Raw genomic sequence first — 18,551 nt, 5'->3', positions numbered from 1 at the left:
CAAAATGTTAAGCTTTTCTTGTAAAATTGCGACTGTTATTGAGTAAAATTCCTACTTTTATCATAATATTGCACAAAAGTTCCGTTTTTCTTGTAACATTTTGACTTGCGTTGAGTAAAATGAGGACTTTTATTATAATACTGCCAACATTCTAAGTTTTTCTTGTGAAATTGCGACCTAAAAATGTAAAAAATATGTATCTAGAGACATAACTTGAAGTAAATAATGAAGATTAAAAACCAATTACAAACAAAAAAATTTCAATTAAAAAAAAAATTAAAATCAGTCTTTTTCTCAGAATGTCGACTTTTTTCTTATAAAATTGGGAACAATTTCTCATATTCTTTCTGTTTCTGTAATATTGCAATATTTTCTCGTAAAATTATTACTTTTTAATGCAAAATGGTGACATTTGTCATGTAAAATTCAGACTTATCACAATATTGCCCATTTTTTGTTGTTCTTGTAAAATAGTGACATTTTTTGAGTAAAATTATGACTTTTGTCATCATTTTGCAGAGTAAAGTTTTGATTATTATCAAAGCTTTCTTATAAAATTGTGACTTTTGTCTAATAAAATGACGACTTTTCATAAAATTGCCAACATTTTAAGCTTTTCTTGTAAAATTGCGACTTTTATTGAGTAAAATTTCAACTTTTATCATAATATTGCACAAATGTTCCGTTTTTCTTGTCAAATTTTGACTCGCGTTGAGTAAAATGAGGACTTTTATTACAATACTGCCAACATTCTAAGTTTTTCTTGTGAAAATTGTGACCTAAAAATGTAATAAATATGTATATAGAGACATTACTTGAAGTAAATAATGAAGATTAAAAACCAATTACAAACAAAAAATTCTAAATTAAAAAAAAAATTAAAAGCAGTCTTTTTCTCACAATGTGTCGACTTTTTTCTTATAAAATTGGGAACAATTTCTCATATTCTTTCTGTTTCTGTAATATTGCAATATTTTCTCGTAAAATTATGACTTTTTAATGCAAAATGGTGACGTTTGTCATGTAAAATTCAGACTTTTATCACAATATTGCCCATTTTTTGTTGTTCTTGTAAAATAGTGACATTTTTTGAGTAAAATTAGGACTTTTGTCATAATTTTGCAGAGTAAAGTTTTGATAATTATCAAAGTTTTTTTTATAAAATTGTGACTTTTGTCGAGTAAAACGACGACTTTTTTCATAAAATTGCCAAAATGTTGAGCTTTTCTTGTAAAATTGCGACTGTTATTGAGTAAAATTCCAACTTTTATCATAATATTGCACAAATGTTCCGTTTTTCTTGTCAAATTTTGAGTCGCGTTGAGTAAAATGAGGACTTTTATTATAATACTGCCAACATTCTAAGTTTTTCTTGTGAAATTGTGACCTAAAAATGTAATAAATATGTATATAGAGACATACTGTAATAACTTGAAGTAAATAACGAAGATTAAAAACCAATTACAAACAATAAATTCTAAATTAAAAAAAAAATTAAAAGCAGTCTTTTTCTCACAGTGTCGACTTTTTTCCTATAAAATTGGGAACAATTTCTCATATTCTTTCTGTTTCTGTAATGTTGCAATATTTTCTCGTAAAATTATGACTTTTTAATGCAAATGGTGACATTTGTCATATAAAATTCAGACTTTTATCACAATATTGCCCATTTTTTTGTTGTTCTTGTAAAATAGTGAAATATTTTGAGAAAAATTAGGACTTTTGTCATAATTTTGCAGAGTAAAGTTCCGATTATTATCAAAGTTTTCTTATAAATTTGTGACTTTTGTCGAGTAAAACGACGACTCTTTTCATAAAGTTGCAAACATTTTAAACTTTTCTTGTAAAATTCCAACTTTTATCATAATATTGCACAAATGTTCAGTTTTTCTTGTCAAATTTTGACTTGTGTTGAGTAAAATGACGACTTTTATTATAATACTGCCAACATTCTAAATTTTTCTTGTGAAATTGTGACCTAAAAATGTAATAAATATGTATATAGAGACATAACTTGAAGTAAATATTGAAGATTAAAAGCCAATTACAAACAAAAAATTTTAAATTAAAAAAAAAATTAAAATCAGTCTTTTTCTCACAATGTGTCGACTTTTTTCTTATAAAATTGGGAACAATTTCTCATATTCTTTTTGTTTCTGTAATATTGCAATATTTTCTCGTAAAATGATTACTTTTTAATGCAAAATGGTGACGTTTGTCATGGAAAATTCAGACTTTTATCACAATATTGCCCATTTTTTTGTTGTTCTTGTAAAATAGTGACATTTTTTGAGTAAAATTAGGACTTTTGTCATCATTTTGCAGAGTAAAGTTCCGATTATTATTATTATAATGTTGCCAAAATTTCAAAGTTTTCTTCTAAAATTGTGACTTTTGTCGAGTAAAATTACAACTTTTTTCATAAAATTGCCAACATTTTAAGCTTTTCTTGTAAAATTGCGACTTTTATTGAGTAAAATTCCAACTTTTATCATAATATTGCACAAATGTTCCGTTTTTCTTGTACAATTTTGACTTGCGTTGAGTAAAATGAGGACTTTTATTATAATACTGCCAACATTCTAAGTTTTTCTTGTGAAATAGTGACCTAAAAATGTAATAAATATGTATATAGAGACATACTGTAATAACTTGAAGTAAATAATGTGACAAATGTCACCTTTTATTGTTCATTGATTATCCCCCATGCAGCTTGCAAGCTAGTGTGTGCTTGTGTGGCTGCTAGCTCCTATCAGACAGGGCCCCCTTCTCATCTTGCTGTTATGAGAGGTTCGACAAGAGTTAGGACTCGAATCCGGTCCTGCTGGTGAAGTCTGGAGGGGGTCAGCCAGCCCGGGCGGGGAGCGCTCTCCTCGTTAGGAGCGCACCTGACGAATGTCTCCATTTGCCCGCCGTTAACGATTGCACTAAATCTACATGATGGCTTTTTAACGACCTCTTATTTGCACTCGCCGTGTTTAATTGTCCTCCGCCGCCGCCGCAAACGTGCCATCGCTTTGGATTCAACATGTGCTTACAGTTAGCCCGCCGCTAATTAAGGAACCCCCCCCCACACACACCTCCCACCCCCGCAACACCCCCCCCCCCCCGGGCTTTGAAATTAATCTGAAGTGAAGTCCATTAGAGAGTAGGGAGTAACACACACACACACACACACACACACACACACACACACACACACACACACACACACACACACACACACACACACACACACACACACACACACACACAGCTCTTTCAGGCGGCTGTTTGATGACTTACTCAGTGTGTGTTTGTGTGTGTGTGTGTGTGTGTGTGTGTGTGTGTGTGTGTGTGTGTGTGTGTGTGTGTGTGTGTGTGTGCGTTCATGTGTCACACACTGTCATCTACCTCCAGAAAAGCTGCACGGCTTTTTAACTGAAGATCACATATCAATGCATTGTGTGTGTGTGTGTGTGTGTGTGTGTGTGTGTGTGCGTGTGTGTGTGTGTGTGTGTTCTAGAATTTCTACCCTTCTTGAGTCACCAAGAAGAGAAAGTAGCTTCCATATGAGGAGGTGTGAACAAGTGATGGTCCCAATAACATTGCATCTAATAGAGAGCCAAATACTAGAGTCCGTGAACATTGCTCCAAAGTCAGGATTTGTTTGTTGATTTAGTAAACATCGACAGGTGCAAAGGCAGCAATATATGTTAAAACAAGACTGTGTGTGTGTGTGTGTGTGTGTGTGTGTGTGCGTGTGTGTGTGTGTGTGTGTGTGTGTGTGTGTTCTAGTATTTCCACCCTTCTTGAGTCACCAAGAAGAGAAAGTAGCTTCCATATGAGGAGGTGTGAACAAGTGATGGTCCCAATAACATTGCATCTAATAGAGAGCCAAATACTAGAGTCCGTGAACATTGCTCCAAAGTCAGGATTTGTTTGTTGATTTAGTAAACATTGACAGGTGCAAAGGCAGCAATATATGTTAAAACAAGACTGTGTGTGTGTGTGTGTGTGTGTGTGTGTGTGTGTGTGTGTGCGTGTGTGTGTGTGTGTGTGTGTGTGTGTGTTCTAGAATTTCTACCCTTCTTGAGTCACCAAGAAGGAAAAGTAGCTTCCAAATGAGGAGGTGTGAACAAGTGATGGTCCCAATAACATTGCATCTAATAGAGAGACAAATACTAGAGTCCGTGAACATTGCTCCAAAGTCAGGATTTGTTTGTTGATTTAGTAAACATTGACAGGTGCAAAGGCAGCAATATATGTTAAAACAAGACTGTGTGTGTGTGTGTGTGTGTGTGTGTGTGTGTGTGTGTGTGTGTGTGTGTGTGTTCTAGAATTTCTACCCTTCTTGAGTCACCAAGAAGGAAAAGTAGCTTCCATATGAGGAGGTGTGAGCAAGTGATGACATAAATCATGGCCCCAATAACATTGCATCTAATAGAGAGCCAAATACTAGAGTCCGTGAACATTGCTCCAAAGTCAGGATTTGTTTGTTGATTTAGTAAACATCGACAGGTGCAAAGGCAGCAATATATGTTAAAACAAGACTGTGTGTGTGTGTGTGTGTGTGTGTGTGTGTGTGTGTGTGTGTGTGTGTGTGTGTGTGTTCTAGTATTTCTTCCCTTCTTGAGACATGAAGAAGGAAAAGTATCTTCCATATGAGGAGGTGTGAACAAGTTAGGACCTAAATCATGGTCCCAATAACATTGCATCTAATAGAGAACCAAATACTAGAGTCCGTGAACATTGCTCCAAAGTCAGGATTTTTTTTTTTGTTGATTTAATGTGCGTACAAAGGTAAAGATTGACAGGTGCAAAGGCAGCAATATATGATAAAACAAGATAAAGAAGGACTTCCCCGTTCATCCCCGGAAAAAACTGATTTTATGACTTCCGGTGCTGACGTAAGACAAGCCATATGTGAGCATAGGATGAACACATACACTACGCTACTAAGACTATAGTGGCCATTAACAGTTAGCTTCTACAGCTGGGTTGCCCAAAGTGCGGCACAGGGGCCATCTGTGGTCCCTGACTCCTTTGTCATCGACTTTAAGAACATCACAAAAAACTAAAAATAGAGGACGTCTCATTTGCACCCCTGCTGGTGACATCTATCAAAATGAGGGTGGTCCCAAAAAGGAGGGATGTTTCAAATTGAATGTGTGTCGCTTTTAAAAGTGCTCCCCCTCTGGTCAACATATGAAATAACAAGTGTGTGTAAGAAATTGAAATACGCCCCCTTTGGCCAAAATTAATAATAAAAAAAAAAAGTAATAAATATGTATATAGAGACATACTGTAATAACTTGAAGTAAATAATGAAGATTAAAAACCAAATACAAACCAAAAATGCAAAATTTTATTAAAAGCAGTCTTTTTCTCACAATGTGTCGACTTTTTTCTTATAAAATTGGGAACAATTTCTCATATTCTTTCTGTTTCTGTAATATTGCAATATTTTCTCGTAAAATCATAACTTTTTTATGTAAAATTATGAATTTTAAATGCAAAATGGTGACATTTGCCATGTTCCGATTATTATTTTAATGTTGCCAACATTTAAAAGTTTTCTTATAAAATTGTGACTTTTGTCGAGTAAAATGGCGACTCTTTTCATACAATTGCCAAAATGTTAAGCTTTTCTTGTAAAATTGCGACTGTTATTGAGTAATATTCCAACTTTTATCATAATATTGCACAAATGTTCAGTTTTTCTTGTAAAATAGAATAGAATAGAAAGTACTTCATTGATCCCTGGGGGAATTTTGACTTGCGTTGAGTAAAATGAGGACTTTTATTACAATACTGCCAACATTCTAAGTTTTTCTTGTGAAATTGTGACCTAAAAATCTAATAAATATATAGAGACATACTGTAATAACTTGAAGTAAATAATGAAGATTAAAAAACCATTACAAACAAAACAATTCTATTTTTTTTTTTACTAAAAGCAGTCTTTTCTCACAATGTGTCGACTTTTTTGTTATAAAATTGGGAACAATTTCTCATATTCTTTCTGTTTCTGTAATATTGCTATATTTTCTCATAAAATCATTACTATTTTTATGTACAATTATTTCTTTTTAATGCAAAATGGTGACATTTGTCATATGAAGTTCTGACTTTTATCACAATATTGCCCATTTTTTTGTTGTTCTTGTAAAATAGTGAAACTTTTTGAGTAAAATTATGACTTTTTTCATAGTTTTGCCAAGACAAAGTTCCAATTATTATTATTATAGTATTGCCAAAATTTAAAAGTTTTCTTATAAAATTGTGACTTTTGTCGAGTAAAATGACGACTCTTTTCATAAAATTGCCAGAATGTTAAGCTTTTCTTGTAATATTGCGACTGTTATTGAGTAAAATTCAAACTTTTATCATAATGTTGCACAAATGTTCAGTTTTTCTTGTAACATTTTGACTTGCGTTGAGTAAAATGAGGACTTTTATTATAATACTGCCAACATTCTAAGCTTTTCTTGTGAAATTGTGACCTTTTTCTTGTGAAATTCCAACTCATTTTTCACAACAAGCTTTTTTATATGTGCATAGTATGTATATATTATTCATGTTGTAAATACACTTCTTTATATATCTAGAAAGGCTGGTCCTAAAGAGGGAGGCATTTTTCTCAGGTCTCAAGAAGGTAACAAATACAAGTGTGTGTGTGTGTGTGTGTGTGTGTGTGTGTGTGTGTGTGTGTGTGTGTGTGTGTGTGTGTGTGTGTGTGTGTGTGTGTGTGTGTGTGTGTGTGTGTGTGTGTGTGTGTGTGTGTGTGTGTGTGCGTGCGGTGTAAGCCAACACCGCTCTGACAAATGAACCCGAACGTCACGTTTGCTGAGGCGAGCCGCCGGGCCAAAGAGTAGAAAGTCTGAGTGGACTGTCACTAATCCGTCAGAGGGAGGGAATATGATCTCCCTGCCCACGGAAAAAATAAGTTTTTTCTTTTAAAAAAAACCCACACGTCTTTTTAGTCACAGACGGGGAGTGATGCGGCCGTTGTGACTTTTGTCACCGAGTAGGAAGCCCAGAAAACACTTGGCTCCCCAAGTGCCAGCATAATGAGCGGCATGATAATACAGTAGCGTAGTAGGCCTAAGAATGAGTTAAAAACAAGGCAAAGGTTTTATTTAACAAGTGCTGCAGATATATAAGACAAATATATGGTTTCATATATTAGCTGCACTGGACTATAAGTGGCAGATATATATATATATATATATATATATATATATATATATATATATATATATATATATATATATATATATATATATATATATATATATATATATATATATATATATATATATATATATATATATATATATATATATATATATATATATATTTATGGTGTCAGTGACAAGGCAGTAAAACGGCTGATCAAACAAAACAGAAGTCGTGGTCATGGACCCGCTAGCTGTGCGATCTAGCTCTACAATCAGCTCAACCAGGGGTATCAAACTCATTTAGACGGGGGAGAAAAAAATCTACTCCCAAGTGGGGCCGGACTGGTAAAAACCACGGCACGATAACGTAAAAATAAAGACCGCTTCAGGTTGTTTTTCTTTGTTTAAAAATAGAACAAGCACATTCTGAATATGTACAAATCATAATGTTGGTTTTTTTTTGGCTTTTTTTTTTACACTTACATGTCGCGGTTAATTGTATTCTATCTTTGTTTGTCGTTATTTATACTTTCTGAATGAATTATTTGGTGTTAATTTTCAATCCATCAAGATAAAAAAATAATATCAAAATCAAATTACAGGACGTTATTTATGTAGTTTCCTCGACTGATGTACTAACATCATGTGGTTTATTTATTTATTTATTTTTGTACATATGTATGGTTAGGGTTAGGGTTAGGGTTAACCCTCATCTACAAAGATACAAAGAATTGCTATTGCGACATCTAGTGGACACATTTAGAACAGCAGTTTATTTCATTCAAAAATTTCGGCTCATTTTTATACTTAGCCAACTCATCCCGCGGGCCGGATAAAACCTGTTGGCGGGCCTGATCCGGCCCTAGGGCCGTACGTTTGACGCCCCCTGAGCTAAACAGACCAATTTGACATTTTTGGTGAATTTACTGAGGAATTTGTGAAAGTGAAACAATACAAAATGAATGTCGGAAGTTATTAATGCTAACATAGATGCTCGTGAATGTGTTAGCATGTTAGCTAATGCTAATAGCTACAATATGCATGAAAAAAATCACACACGGGACGCTTTAGTAAGTAAGAATAGTTTTAGTTATATTGGAAAACTTACAAACGTTGCTTGGAGTGACGAATGAAGAATTCATGCGAGTAGAAACGCTATGGACGGCTAGCAGACGGAACGGCACTTTTACATCCGGTTGAAAGCTCAGTCTAAACATTGCAGCGAGACGCGGCTTGTGTGACAATCATTGGTACTTTAATCTTGTGTTGTGTTATGTTACGCTTTGGTATATTATGTTGTGTTGTGTGTTGTTGTGTTATGTTATGCAATGATGTGTTATGTTGGATTGTGTTGTGTTGTGTTATGTTGTTTTGTTATGCTATGTTGTGTTAAGTTATGTTGTGTTATATTGTGTTCTGTTATGTCATGCTATGTTATGTTCTGTTGTGTTAAGTTTTGTCATGCTATGTTGTTTTCTGTTTTGCTGTGTTAAGTTTTGCTATGTTGTGTTGTTAAGTTATTTTATGCTGTGTTGTGTTCTGTACTGTTGTGTTAAGTTATGTTGTGTTAAATTATGCTATACTCTGTTGTGTTCTGTATTGTTGTGTTAAGTTATGTTGTCGTGTTATGTTGCATGTTGTGTTGTTAATTTATGCTATGTTGAGTTGTGTTGCATTGTGTTATGTTGTTTTGTTGTGTTGTATTGTGTTTTGTTGTGTTACGTTATGCAATGTGTTATGTAAAGTTTTGTTGTGTTGTGTTAAGTTATGTTGTGTGTTGTTGTGTTATTTTATGCTATGTTGTGTTATGTTGGATTGTGTTGTGTTGTGTTAAGTCATGTTGTGTGTTGTGTTATGCTATGGTGTGTTGTTATGTTGTGTGTTGTTGTTATTTTATGCTATGTTGTGTTATGTTGATTGTGTTGTGTTGTGTTAAGTCATGTTGTGTGTTGTGTTATGCTATGGTGTGTTGTTGTGTTGTGTTAAGTTATGTTGTGTTGTGTTAAGTTGTTATATTGTGTTGTTTTTGTCATGCTATGTTGTTTTCTGTTTTGTTGTGTTAAGTTATGCTATGTTGTGTTATATTATGTTGTGATAAGTTATGTTGTGTTGAGTTAAGTTAGGTTGTTGTGTTGTGTTCTGCACTGTTGTGTTAATTTATGTTGTGTTAAATTATGCTATGCTCTGTTGTGTTCTGTATTGTTGTGTTAATTTATGCTATGTTGTGTTATGTTGAGTTGTGTTGCGTTGTGTTAAGTTGTGTTTTGTTGTGTTATATTGTGTTTTGTTGTATTGTATTGTGTTGTGTTAAGTTATGTTGTGTTTTGTTGTGTTATGTTGTATTGTGTTTTGTTGTGTTATGTTATGCAATGTGTGTTATGTAAATGTATGTTGTGTTAAGTTGTGTTGTGTCATGTTATGCTATGATATGTTGTGTTGTGTTGTGTTATGTTGTGTTAAGTTATGTTGTGTGTTGTTGTGTTATGTTATGCTATGGTGTGTTATGTTGTGTTAAGTTATGTTGTGTTGTGTTAAATTATGTTGTGTTGTGTTAAGTTATGTCATGCTATGTTATGTTCTGTTTTGTTAAGTTATGTTGTGTTATATTGTGTTGTGTTAAGTTATGTCATGCTATGTTATGTTCCGTTGTGTTAAGTTTTGTCATGCAATGTTGTTTTCTGTTTTGTTGTGTTAAGTTTTGCTATGCTGTGTTATGTTGTGTTAAGTTATGTTGTTGTGTTATGCTATGGTGTGTTATGTTGGATTATGTTGTGTTTTGTTATGCTATGTCGTGTTAAGTTATGTTGTGTTATATTGTGTTGTGTTAAGTTATGTCATGCTATGTTATGTCTGTTGTGTTAAGTTTTGTCATGCAATGTTGTTTTCTGTTTTGTTGTGTTAGGTTTTGCTATGTTGTGTTACATTGTGTTGTGTTGTGTTATGTTGTGTTGAGTTAAGTTAGGTTGTTATTTTATGCTGTGTTGTGTTCTGTATTGTTGTGTTAAGTTATGTTGTGTTAAATTATGCTATACTCTGTTGTGTGCTGTATTGTTGTGTTAAGTTATGTTGTGTCGTGTTATGTTGCATGTTGTGTTAGTTTATGCTATTTTGTGTTATGTTAAGTTGTGTTGCATTGTGTTATGTTGTGTTAAGTTGTGTTTTGTTGTGTTATATTGTGTTTTGTTGTATTGTGTTGTGTTAAGTTATGTTGTGTTGTGTTATGTTGTATTGTGTTTTGTTGTGTTATGTTATGCAATGTTGTGTTATGTAAAGTTTTGTTGTGTTATGTTATGCTATGATATGTTATGTTGTGTTAAGTTATGTTGTTGTGTTATGCTATGGTGTGTTATGTTGGATTATGTTGTGTTTTGTTTTGCTATGTTGTGTTAAGTTATGTTGTGTTATATTGTGTTGTGTTAAGTTATGTCATGCTATGTTATGTCTGTTGTGTTAAGTTTTGTCATGCAATGTTGTTTTCTGTTTTGTTGTGTTAAGTTTTGCTATGTTGTGTTACATTGTGTTGTGTTGTGTTATGTTGTGTTGAGTTAAGTTAGGTTGTTATTTTATGCTGTGTTGTGTTCTGTATTGTTGTGTTAAGTGATGTTGTGTCGTGTTATGTTGCATGTTGTGTTAGTTTATGCTATGTTGTGTCATGTTGAGTTGTGTTGCATTGTGTTAAGTTGTGTTTTGTTGTGTTATATTGTGTTTTGTTGTATTGTATTGTGTTGTGTTAAGTTATGTCGCGTTGTGTTGTGTTATGTTGTATTGTGTTTTGTTGTGTTATGTTATGCTATGTTGTGTTATGTCAAGTTTTGTTGTGTTATGTTATGCTATGATATGTTATGTTGTGTTAAGTTATGTTGTTGTGTTATGCTATGGTGTGTTATGTTGGATTATGTTGTGTTTTGTTATGCTATGTCGTGTTAAGTTATGTTGTGTTATATTGTGTTGTGTTAAGTTATGTCATGCTATGTTATGTCTGTTGTGTTAAGTTTTGTCATGCAATGTTGTTTTCTGTTTTGTTGTGTTAACTTTTGCTATGTTGTGTTACATTGTGTTGTGTTATGTTGTGTTGAGTTAAGTTAGGTTGTTATTTGTCAGGGGGGGGGAAACTCAATAGCCATAGCACACACAAGCAAGTTACAAAGAACACACAAGACTTGCAACAGAGTCAATTTATTGACCATGATTTATGTCATCACTTGTTCACACCTCCTCATATGGAAGATACTTTTCCTTCTTCATGTCTCAAGAAGGGTAGGAATACAATAACACACACACACACACACACACACACACACTGACCTCCAGTAACGTGGTCTTCCTCCCTCCCGGTGCAGCAGATCTCCCAGCTCCTCTCCCTGCTTCGTCAAGGTCAGCTGCAGCCAAGACCAAACTTCCGAGGAAACAAATTCTCTCAGCGAGCCGCCGGCAGGTCAGTCTTCATCTTCATCTTGCTCTTCCTCCTCCTCACAACGCACACCAACACCTGTATGACGACAACAACACAAATATACAAGGAGCACACAACAGCAAAGAAACATATAGTAGTGGTTCACTGTAAATACATCAAGTTCTACATAGAAATAGTTAAATAATATACAAAACTCATGAAAATATAATATGTAATAATGAATAATTCATATATAATAATAATGGATATTTACTATAATAGTGGTTCACTGTAAATACATCAAGTTCTACATAGAAATAATTTATAAAACTCATGAATATTTAATACATAATAATGAATAATTCATATATAATAAAGAATAATTCATATAATAGTGGTTTACTGTAAATACATCAAGTTCTAAATAATAAAGTAATATATACAACTCATGAATAATAATTATATAATATCAAATAATTAATATATAATAATGAATAATTAATATACAATAATGAATAATTGATACATTATAATGAATATTTATTTTTAATAGAGGTTCACTGTTAATAAATCAAGTTCTACATATAAATAGTTAAATAATATATACAACTCATGAATATTTAATATATAATAATGAACACTTAATATATAATAATTAATATTTAATATAATAGTGGTTCACTGTAAATACATAAAGTTCTACATATAAATAGTAAATAATATATAAAACTCATGAATAATTATGTAATAATGAACAATTCATATATAATAATAATTAATATAATAGTGGTTCACAGTAAATACATCAAGTTCTACATATAAATAGTAAATAATATATACTGTAAAACTCATGAATATTTATTATATAATATTGAATAATTAATATATAATAAAGAATAATAAAAATAATGAATAATTCATATACAATAATGCATAATTAATATAATAGTAGTTAACTGTAAATACATCAGGTTCTACATATAAATAATAAAGTAATACATACAACTCATGATTAATAATTATATAATATTGAATAATTAATAAATAACAATGAATAATTAATATACAATAATGAATATTTATTTAATATAATAGTGGTTCATTGTAAATACATCAAGTTCTACATATAAATAGTAAATATTATATAAAACTCATGAAAAATTATGTAATGAATCATTTATATATAATAATAATAATACATATAAATAGTTGAATAATATATAAAACGAATGCATATTTATTATATAGTAGTGAATAGTTAATGTATAACAAAGAATAATTAATACAAACTAATGAATAATTCATATACAATAATGAATAATTAATATAATAGTAGTTCACTGTAAATACATCAAGTTCTACATATAAATGTATAAATCATAAATTAATATATAAAACTCATGAATAATAATTATAAAATATTTAATAATTAACATATAATAATGAATAATTAATATATAATAGTGGTTCACTGTAAATAAATCCAGTTCTACATATAAATGTATAAATAGTTAAATAGTACATACAACTCTTGAATAATTAACATATAATAATGAATCATTAATATAAATAATGAATATTTAATATAATAGTGATAATAACATAATTACATTATATATACAACTAATAAATATTTAATATATAATAATGAATAAAGCATATAATAGTGGTTCACTGTATATATATATATATATATATATATATATATATATATATATATATATATATATATATATATATATATATATATATATATATATATATATATATATATATATATATATATATATATATATATATATATAGTATAATAATACTAGCATTAGCTTATAGCTAGAATTAGTTTAGAACTTATTTTCCAAGCATGCTTGTACAGGAAGTGAGTGTGGATGATGGAATTCATAGAATTAAGTAAAGAAATCATTAAAAACGTGAGTTAACGACGCCAGCCGAGGACGTCAAAATAATATCCAAGTGGTTTATGATTTTGAAGGAATTGGTTTTGAACGTGGAAAAATGGACAAATACATCCCCAGGAAATGTGACAGGTAAACAGGAAGTAAGTCAAACAGTCACAGGAAGTGTGTCGTCATCACATGTCCACTTGCACAAACAACACGACAAGTCTTTGATGTCCAATTGTGTGTGTGTGTGTGTGTGTGTGTGTGTGTGTGTGTGTGTGTGTGTGTGTGTGTGTGTGTGTGTGTGTGTGTTGGACAGGTATGCAGGTCAGGACAGTTGTGATTGGCAGAGCACCAAAGACAGCGGACACGGCGAGAGCGAGGCCGGGGACGTGGACTGGGAGGCAGGGAGAGACTCGCCCATCGACCCGCAACTTGAGGAGGGGCTTAACAACCTGCTCAACAACGCTGGTACACACACACACACACACACACACACACACACACACACACACACACACACACACACACACACACACACACACACACACACACACACACACACACACACACACACACACACACACACACACGTCTTGCCTACTTTGTGTGGACCCATGTTTGGTTAGTAGGTTGTGAGGGCCCCCCTTTCCACTATAGCTAGAATGATGGAACAACAAAAGTTAGAGTTTGGATTCCTGTTATTTAAAGTCTTTACTTTGACAGGAAAGAAGTGAAATATAAAAAACATTGGTCACACAACATGCTACGAGCTAGCATGAGAGGAAATAACAAATGTTCTAATACATAAATAACAGACGAGCTAGTGTGCTAAAGTGAAACTATCTCAAGGAAACTTCCACAACTTATTGCTGAGTGTTTGTGGGTCAGTGTGTGTGTGTGTATGTCTTTGTGTGTCAGTGTGTGTGTGTATCTTCCTGCTTTTGTAGCCGTCTGAGTCTTGACGCCCGAGGAGGAAATAGCATTGCCAACATCCCCTATGACTCTGTGTGTGTGTGTGTGTATGTGTGTGTGTGTGTGTGTGTGTGTGTGTGTGTGTGTGTGTGTGTGTGTGTGTGTGTGTGTGTGTGTGTGTGTCTGTCTGTCTGTCTGTCTGTCTGTGTGTGTGTGTGTGTGTGTGTGTGTATGTGACTCACTTTCACCTGCAGGCTGTGTCAGGACTGTAACTTACACTTGAGACACAGGTGTAAGTACACCTGTGTTTGATTTCACTGCCAACATTCCACTCTTTTCTCTTCTTGTGGGGGGAATATTTACTGTAGTTACATACCATTTAGTTACATACACATTTAGTTACATACACATTTAGTTACATACATATTTAGTTACATGAATATTTAGTTACATACCATTTAGTTACATACCATTTAGTTACATACACATTTAATTACATACACATTTAGTTACATACATATTTAGTTACATGAATATTTAGTTACATACCATTTAGTTACATACCATTTAGTTACATGCACATTTAGTTCCATACATATTTAGTTACATGAATATTTAGTTACATACACATTTAGTTTCATACCATTTAGTTACATGAATATTTAGTTACATACACATTTCGTTACATACATATTTAGCTGCATATACATTTAGTTACATACACATTTAGTTACATACATATTTAGTTACATATACATTTAGTTACATACACATTTAGTTAGATAAATATTTAGTTACATACACATTTACATACATATTTAGTTACATATACATTTAGTTACATACACATTTAGTTACATGCATATTTAGTTACATACACATTCAGTTACATATACATTTAGTTACATACACATTTAGTTACATGCATATTTAGTTACATACACATTCAGTTACATATATATTTAGTTACATACACATTTAGTTACATACATGTTTAGATACATACAGTACATATTTAGTTACATACACATTTAGTTACATACACATTTAGTTACATACATATTTAGTTACATATACATTTAGTTACATACACATTTAGTTACATGCATATTTAGTTACATACACATTCAGTTACATATACATTTAGTTACATACACATTTAGTTACATGCATATTCAGTTACATACACATTCAGTTACATATACATTTAGTTACATACACGTTTAGTTACATACATGTTTAGATACATACAGTACATATTTAGTTACATACACATTTAGTTACATACTAATTTAGTTACATACACATTTAGTTACATACATATTTATTTACATACATGTTTAGATACATACATATTTAGTTACATACACATTTAGTTACATACTAATTTAGTTACATACACATTTAGTTACATACATATTTAGTTACATATACATTTAGTTACATACACATTTAGTTACATGCATATTTAGTTACATACACATTCAGTTACATATACATTTAGTTACATACACATTTAGTTACATGCATATTTAGTTACATACACATTCAGTTACATATACATTTAGTTACATACACATTTAGTTAGATACATGTTTAGATACATACAGTACATATTTAGTTACATACACATTTAGTTACATACTAATTTAGTTACATACACATTTAGTTACATACATATTTATTTACATACATGTTTAGATACATACATATTTAGTTACATACACATTTAGTTACATAAATATTTAGTTACATGCATATTTAGTTGCATACACATTCAGTTACATATACATTTAGTTACATACGCATTTAATTACATACATGTTTAGATACATACATATTTAGTTACATACACATTTAGTTACATACAAATTTAGTTACATACATATTTATTTACATACAGGTTTAGATACATACATATTTAGTTACATACACATTTAGTTACATACACATTTAGTTACATACATATTTAGTTACATACATAATTAGTTACATTGATATTTAGTTACATACACATTTAGTTACATACATATTTAGTTAGATACACATTCAGTTACATACACATTTAGTTACATACACATTTAGTTACATATACACTCAGTTACATACACATTTAGTTACATACACATTTAGTTGCATAAATATTTAGTTACATACACATTTAGTTACATACATATGCAGTTACATATACATTTAGTTACATAAATATTTCGTTACATACACATTTAGTTACATACACATTTAGTTACATACATATTTAGTTATATACACATTCGTTACATACACATTTAGTTACATACATATTTAGTTACATACACATTTAGTTACATACACATTTAGTTACATACACATTTAGTTACATTGATATTTAGTTACATACATATTTAGTTATATACACATTCAGTTACATACACATTTAGTTACATACATATTTAGTTACATGAATATTTAGTTACACACCATTTAGTTACATACCATTTAGTTACATACACATTTAGTTACATACACATTTAGTTACATACATATTTAGTTACATGAATATTTAGTTACATACCATTTAGTTACATACCATTTAGTTACATACACATTTAGTTCCATACATATTTAGTTACATGAATATTTAGTTACATACACATTTAGTTTCATACCATTTAGTTACATACCATTTAGTTACATGAATATTTAGTTACATACACATTTAGTTACATACATATTTAGTTATATATACATTTCGTTACATACATATTTAGTTGCATATACATTTAGTTATATACACATTTAGTTAGATAAATATTTAGTTACATACACATTTAGTTACATACACATTTAGTTACATACACATTTAGGTAGATAAATATTTAGTTACATACACATTTAGTTACATACATATTTAGTTACATATACATTTAGTTACATACACATTTAGTTACATACATATTTAGTTACATATACATTTAGTTACATACACATTTAGTTACATGCATATTTAGTTACATACACATTCAGTTACATATACATTTAGTTACATACACATTTAGTTACATGTATATTTAGTTACATACACATTCAGTTACATATACATTCAGTTACATACACATTTAGTTACATACACATTTGTATCATTGTGAATTTGATTATAATTAGGAATATAAATATGAATATAATTAAGAATATAATTATGAATATATTTATGAATATAAATATGAATATAATTATGAATATATTTATGAATATAAATATGAATATAATTATGAATATAATTATGAATATAAATATGAATATAAATATGAATATAATTATACCTATAGTCATGAATGTGAATATAATTAATATAATTACGAATATACTTATGAATATAAATATGAATATATTTGTGAATATAAATATGAATATATTTATGAATATAATTATGAATATACTTATGCATATGAATATAATCATGAATGTGATTATGAATATAAATATTAATATAATTATGAATGTAATTATAAATATAATCATGAACGTAATTATAAATCTAATCATTTTTGGATGGTTTATGTCCACAACCTTCTACCATCCAGGTGAGAGACGTGATTTATCATTGAGAATTAACTTTCACCAACTCAGAGGCGATGCAGCAGCTCAGTACGTCAATATAGCAACATAAGATAGTTAGCTCTTTGTGACCGCTAAAAGTAGTTTGACTGCGTTAGCGCTTATAATAACAATATCGCTACTTTGGGACAAATGATGATCCAGGATCTTCTATTTTTGAGCCCGAGTATAATGAGGATGTCAACAAGTTTAAAAAACAGATGCAGCATTAGTGAAACACTAAGCATCATGTAGCAGTATTGCTAAGTGCTAAAGAAGACATACAAACATAATAAAACAATCACTTACTGTACAATGTCTGCTCTCACAGATGGGATGTTTATGTCTTCCAGTTTAGATGAAGAATTACTCATAATCCCCATGCAGGTCAAATTAAAAAAATTGCCGGAAACGAGCGTCTTTTCGTTTCAGTTGGGTGTCAAAAATGACCAACTTGTAAAAAGTAGTTCCTCCGCTTCAGCACTTATAATAACAATGCTCAGGGCAGGACATGTAAATGGAGTATTGTTGGCGCTTTTTGGAGGACTTTATGGGCACAATAGTGCACGCTTACTAGCTGCATGGTTAGCTGACTTTTGCTAG

At 31.0% G+C, this 18,551-nt stretch overlaps 1 protein-coding gene across 2 annotated transcripts in view; it reads left to right on the top strand.

Annotated features, from left to right (window-relative positions):
• LOC133645229 (protocadherin-12-like) overlaps positions 1-18,551 on the top strand; it is a 47,046-nt gene that overhangs the window by 15,708 nt on the left and 12,787 nt on the right. The window contains exons 2-3 of one of the 2 annotated variants that reach the window (XM_062040114.1): positions 11,507-11,598; positions 13,777-13,928. In XM_062040114.1, the coding sequence (XP_061896098.1) occupies positions 11,507-11,598; positions 13,777-13,928 (244 nt within the window). Of the gene's footprint in view, positions 1-11,503; positions 11,599-13,776; positions 13,929-18,551 lie in introns of both variants that reach the window. The other variant, XM_062040113.1, reaches the window with a different exon arrangement.

The sequence above is a fragment of the Entelurus aequoreus genome, linkage group LG28 (assembly GCF_033978785.1).
Source record: "Entelurus aequoreus isolate RoL-2023_Sb linkage group LG28, RoL_Eaeq_v1.1, whole genome shotgun sequence".
Classification (NCBI taxonomy): Eukaryota; Metazoa; Chordata; class Actinopteri; order Syngnathiformes; family Syngnathidae; genus Entelurus; species Entelurus aequoreus.
The sequence above is the reverse complement of the archived record's forward strand: the minus strand, read 5'-3'. Positions and strand labels throughout refer to the sequence as shown.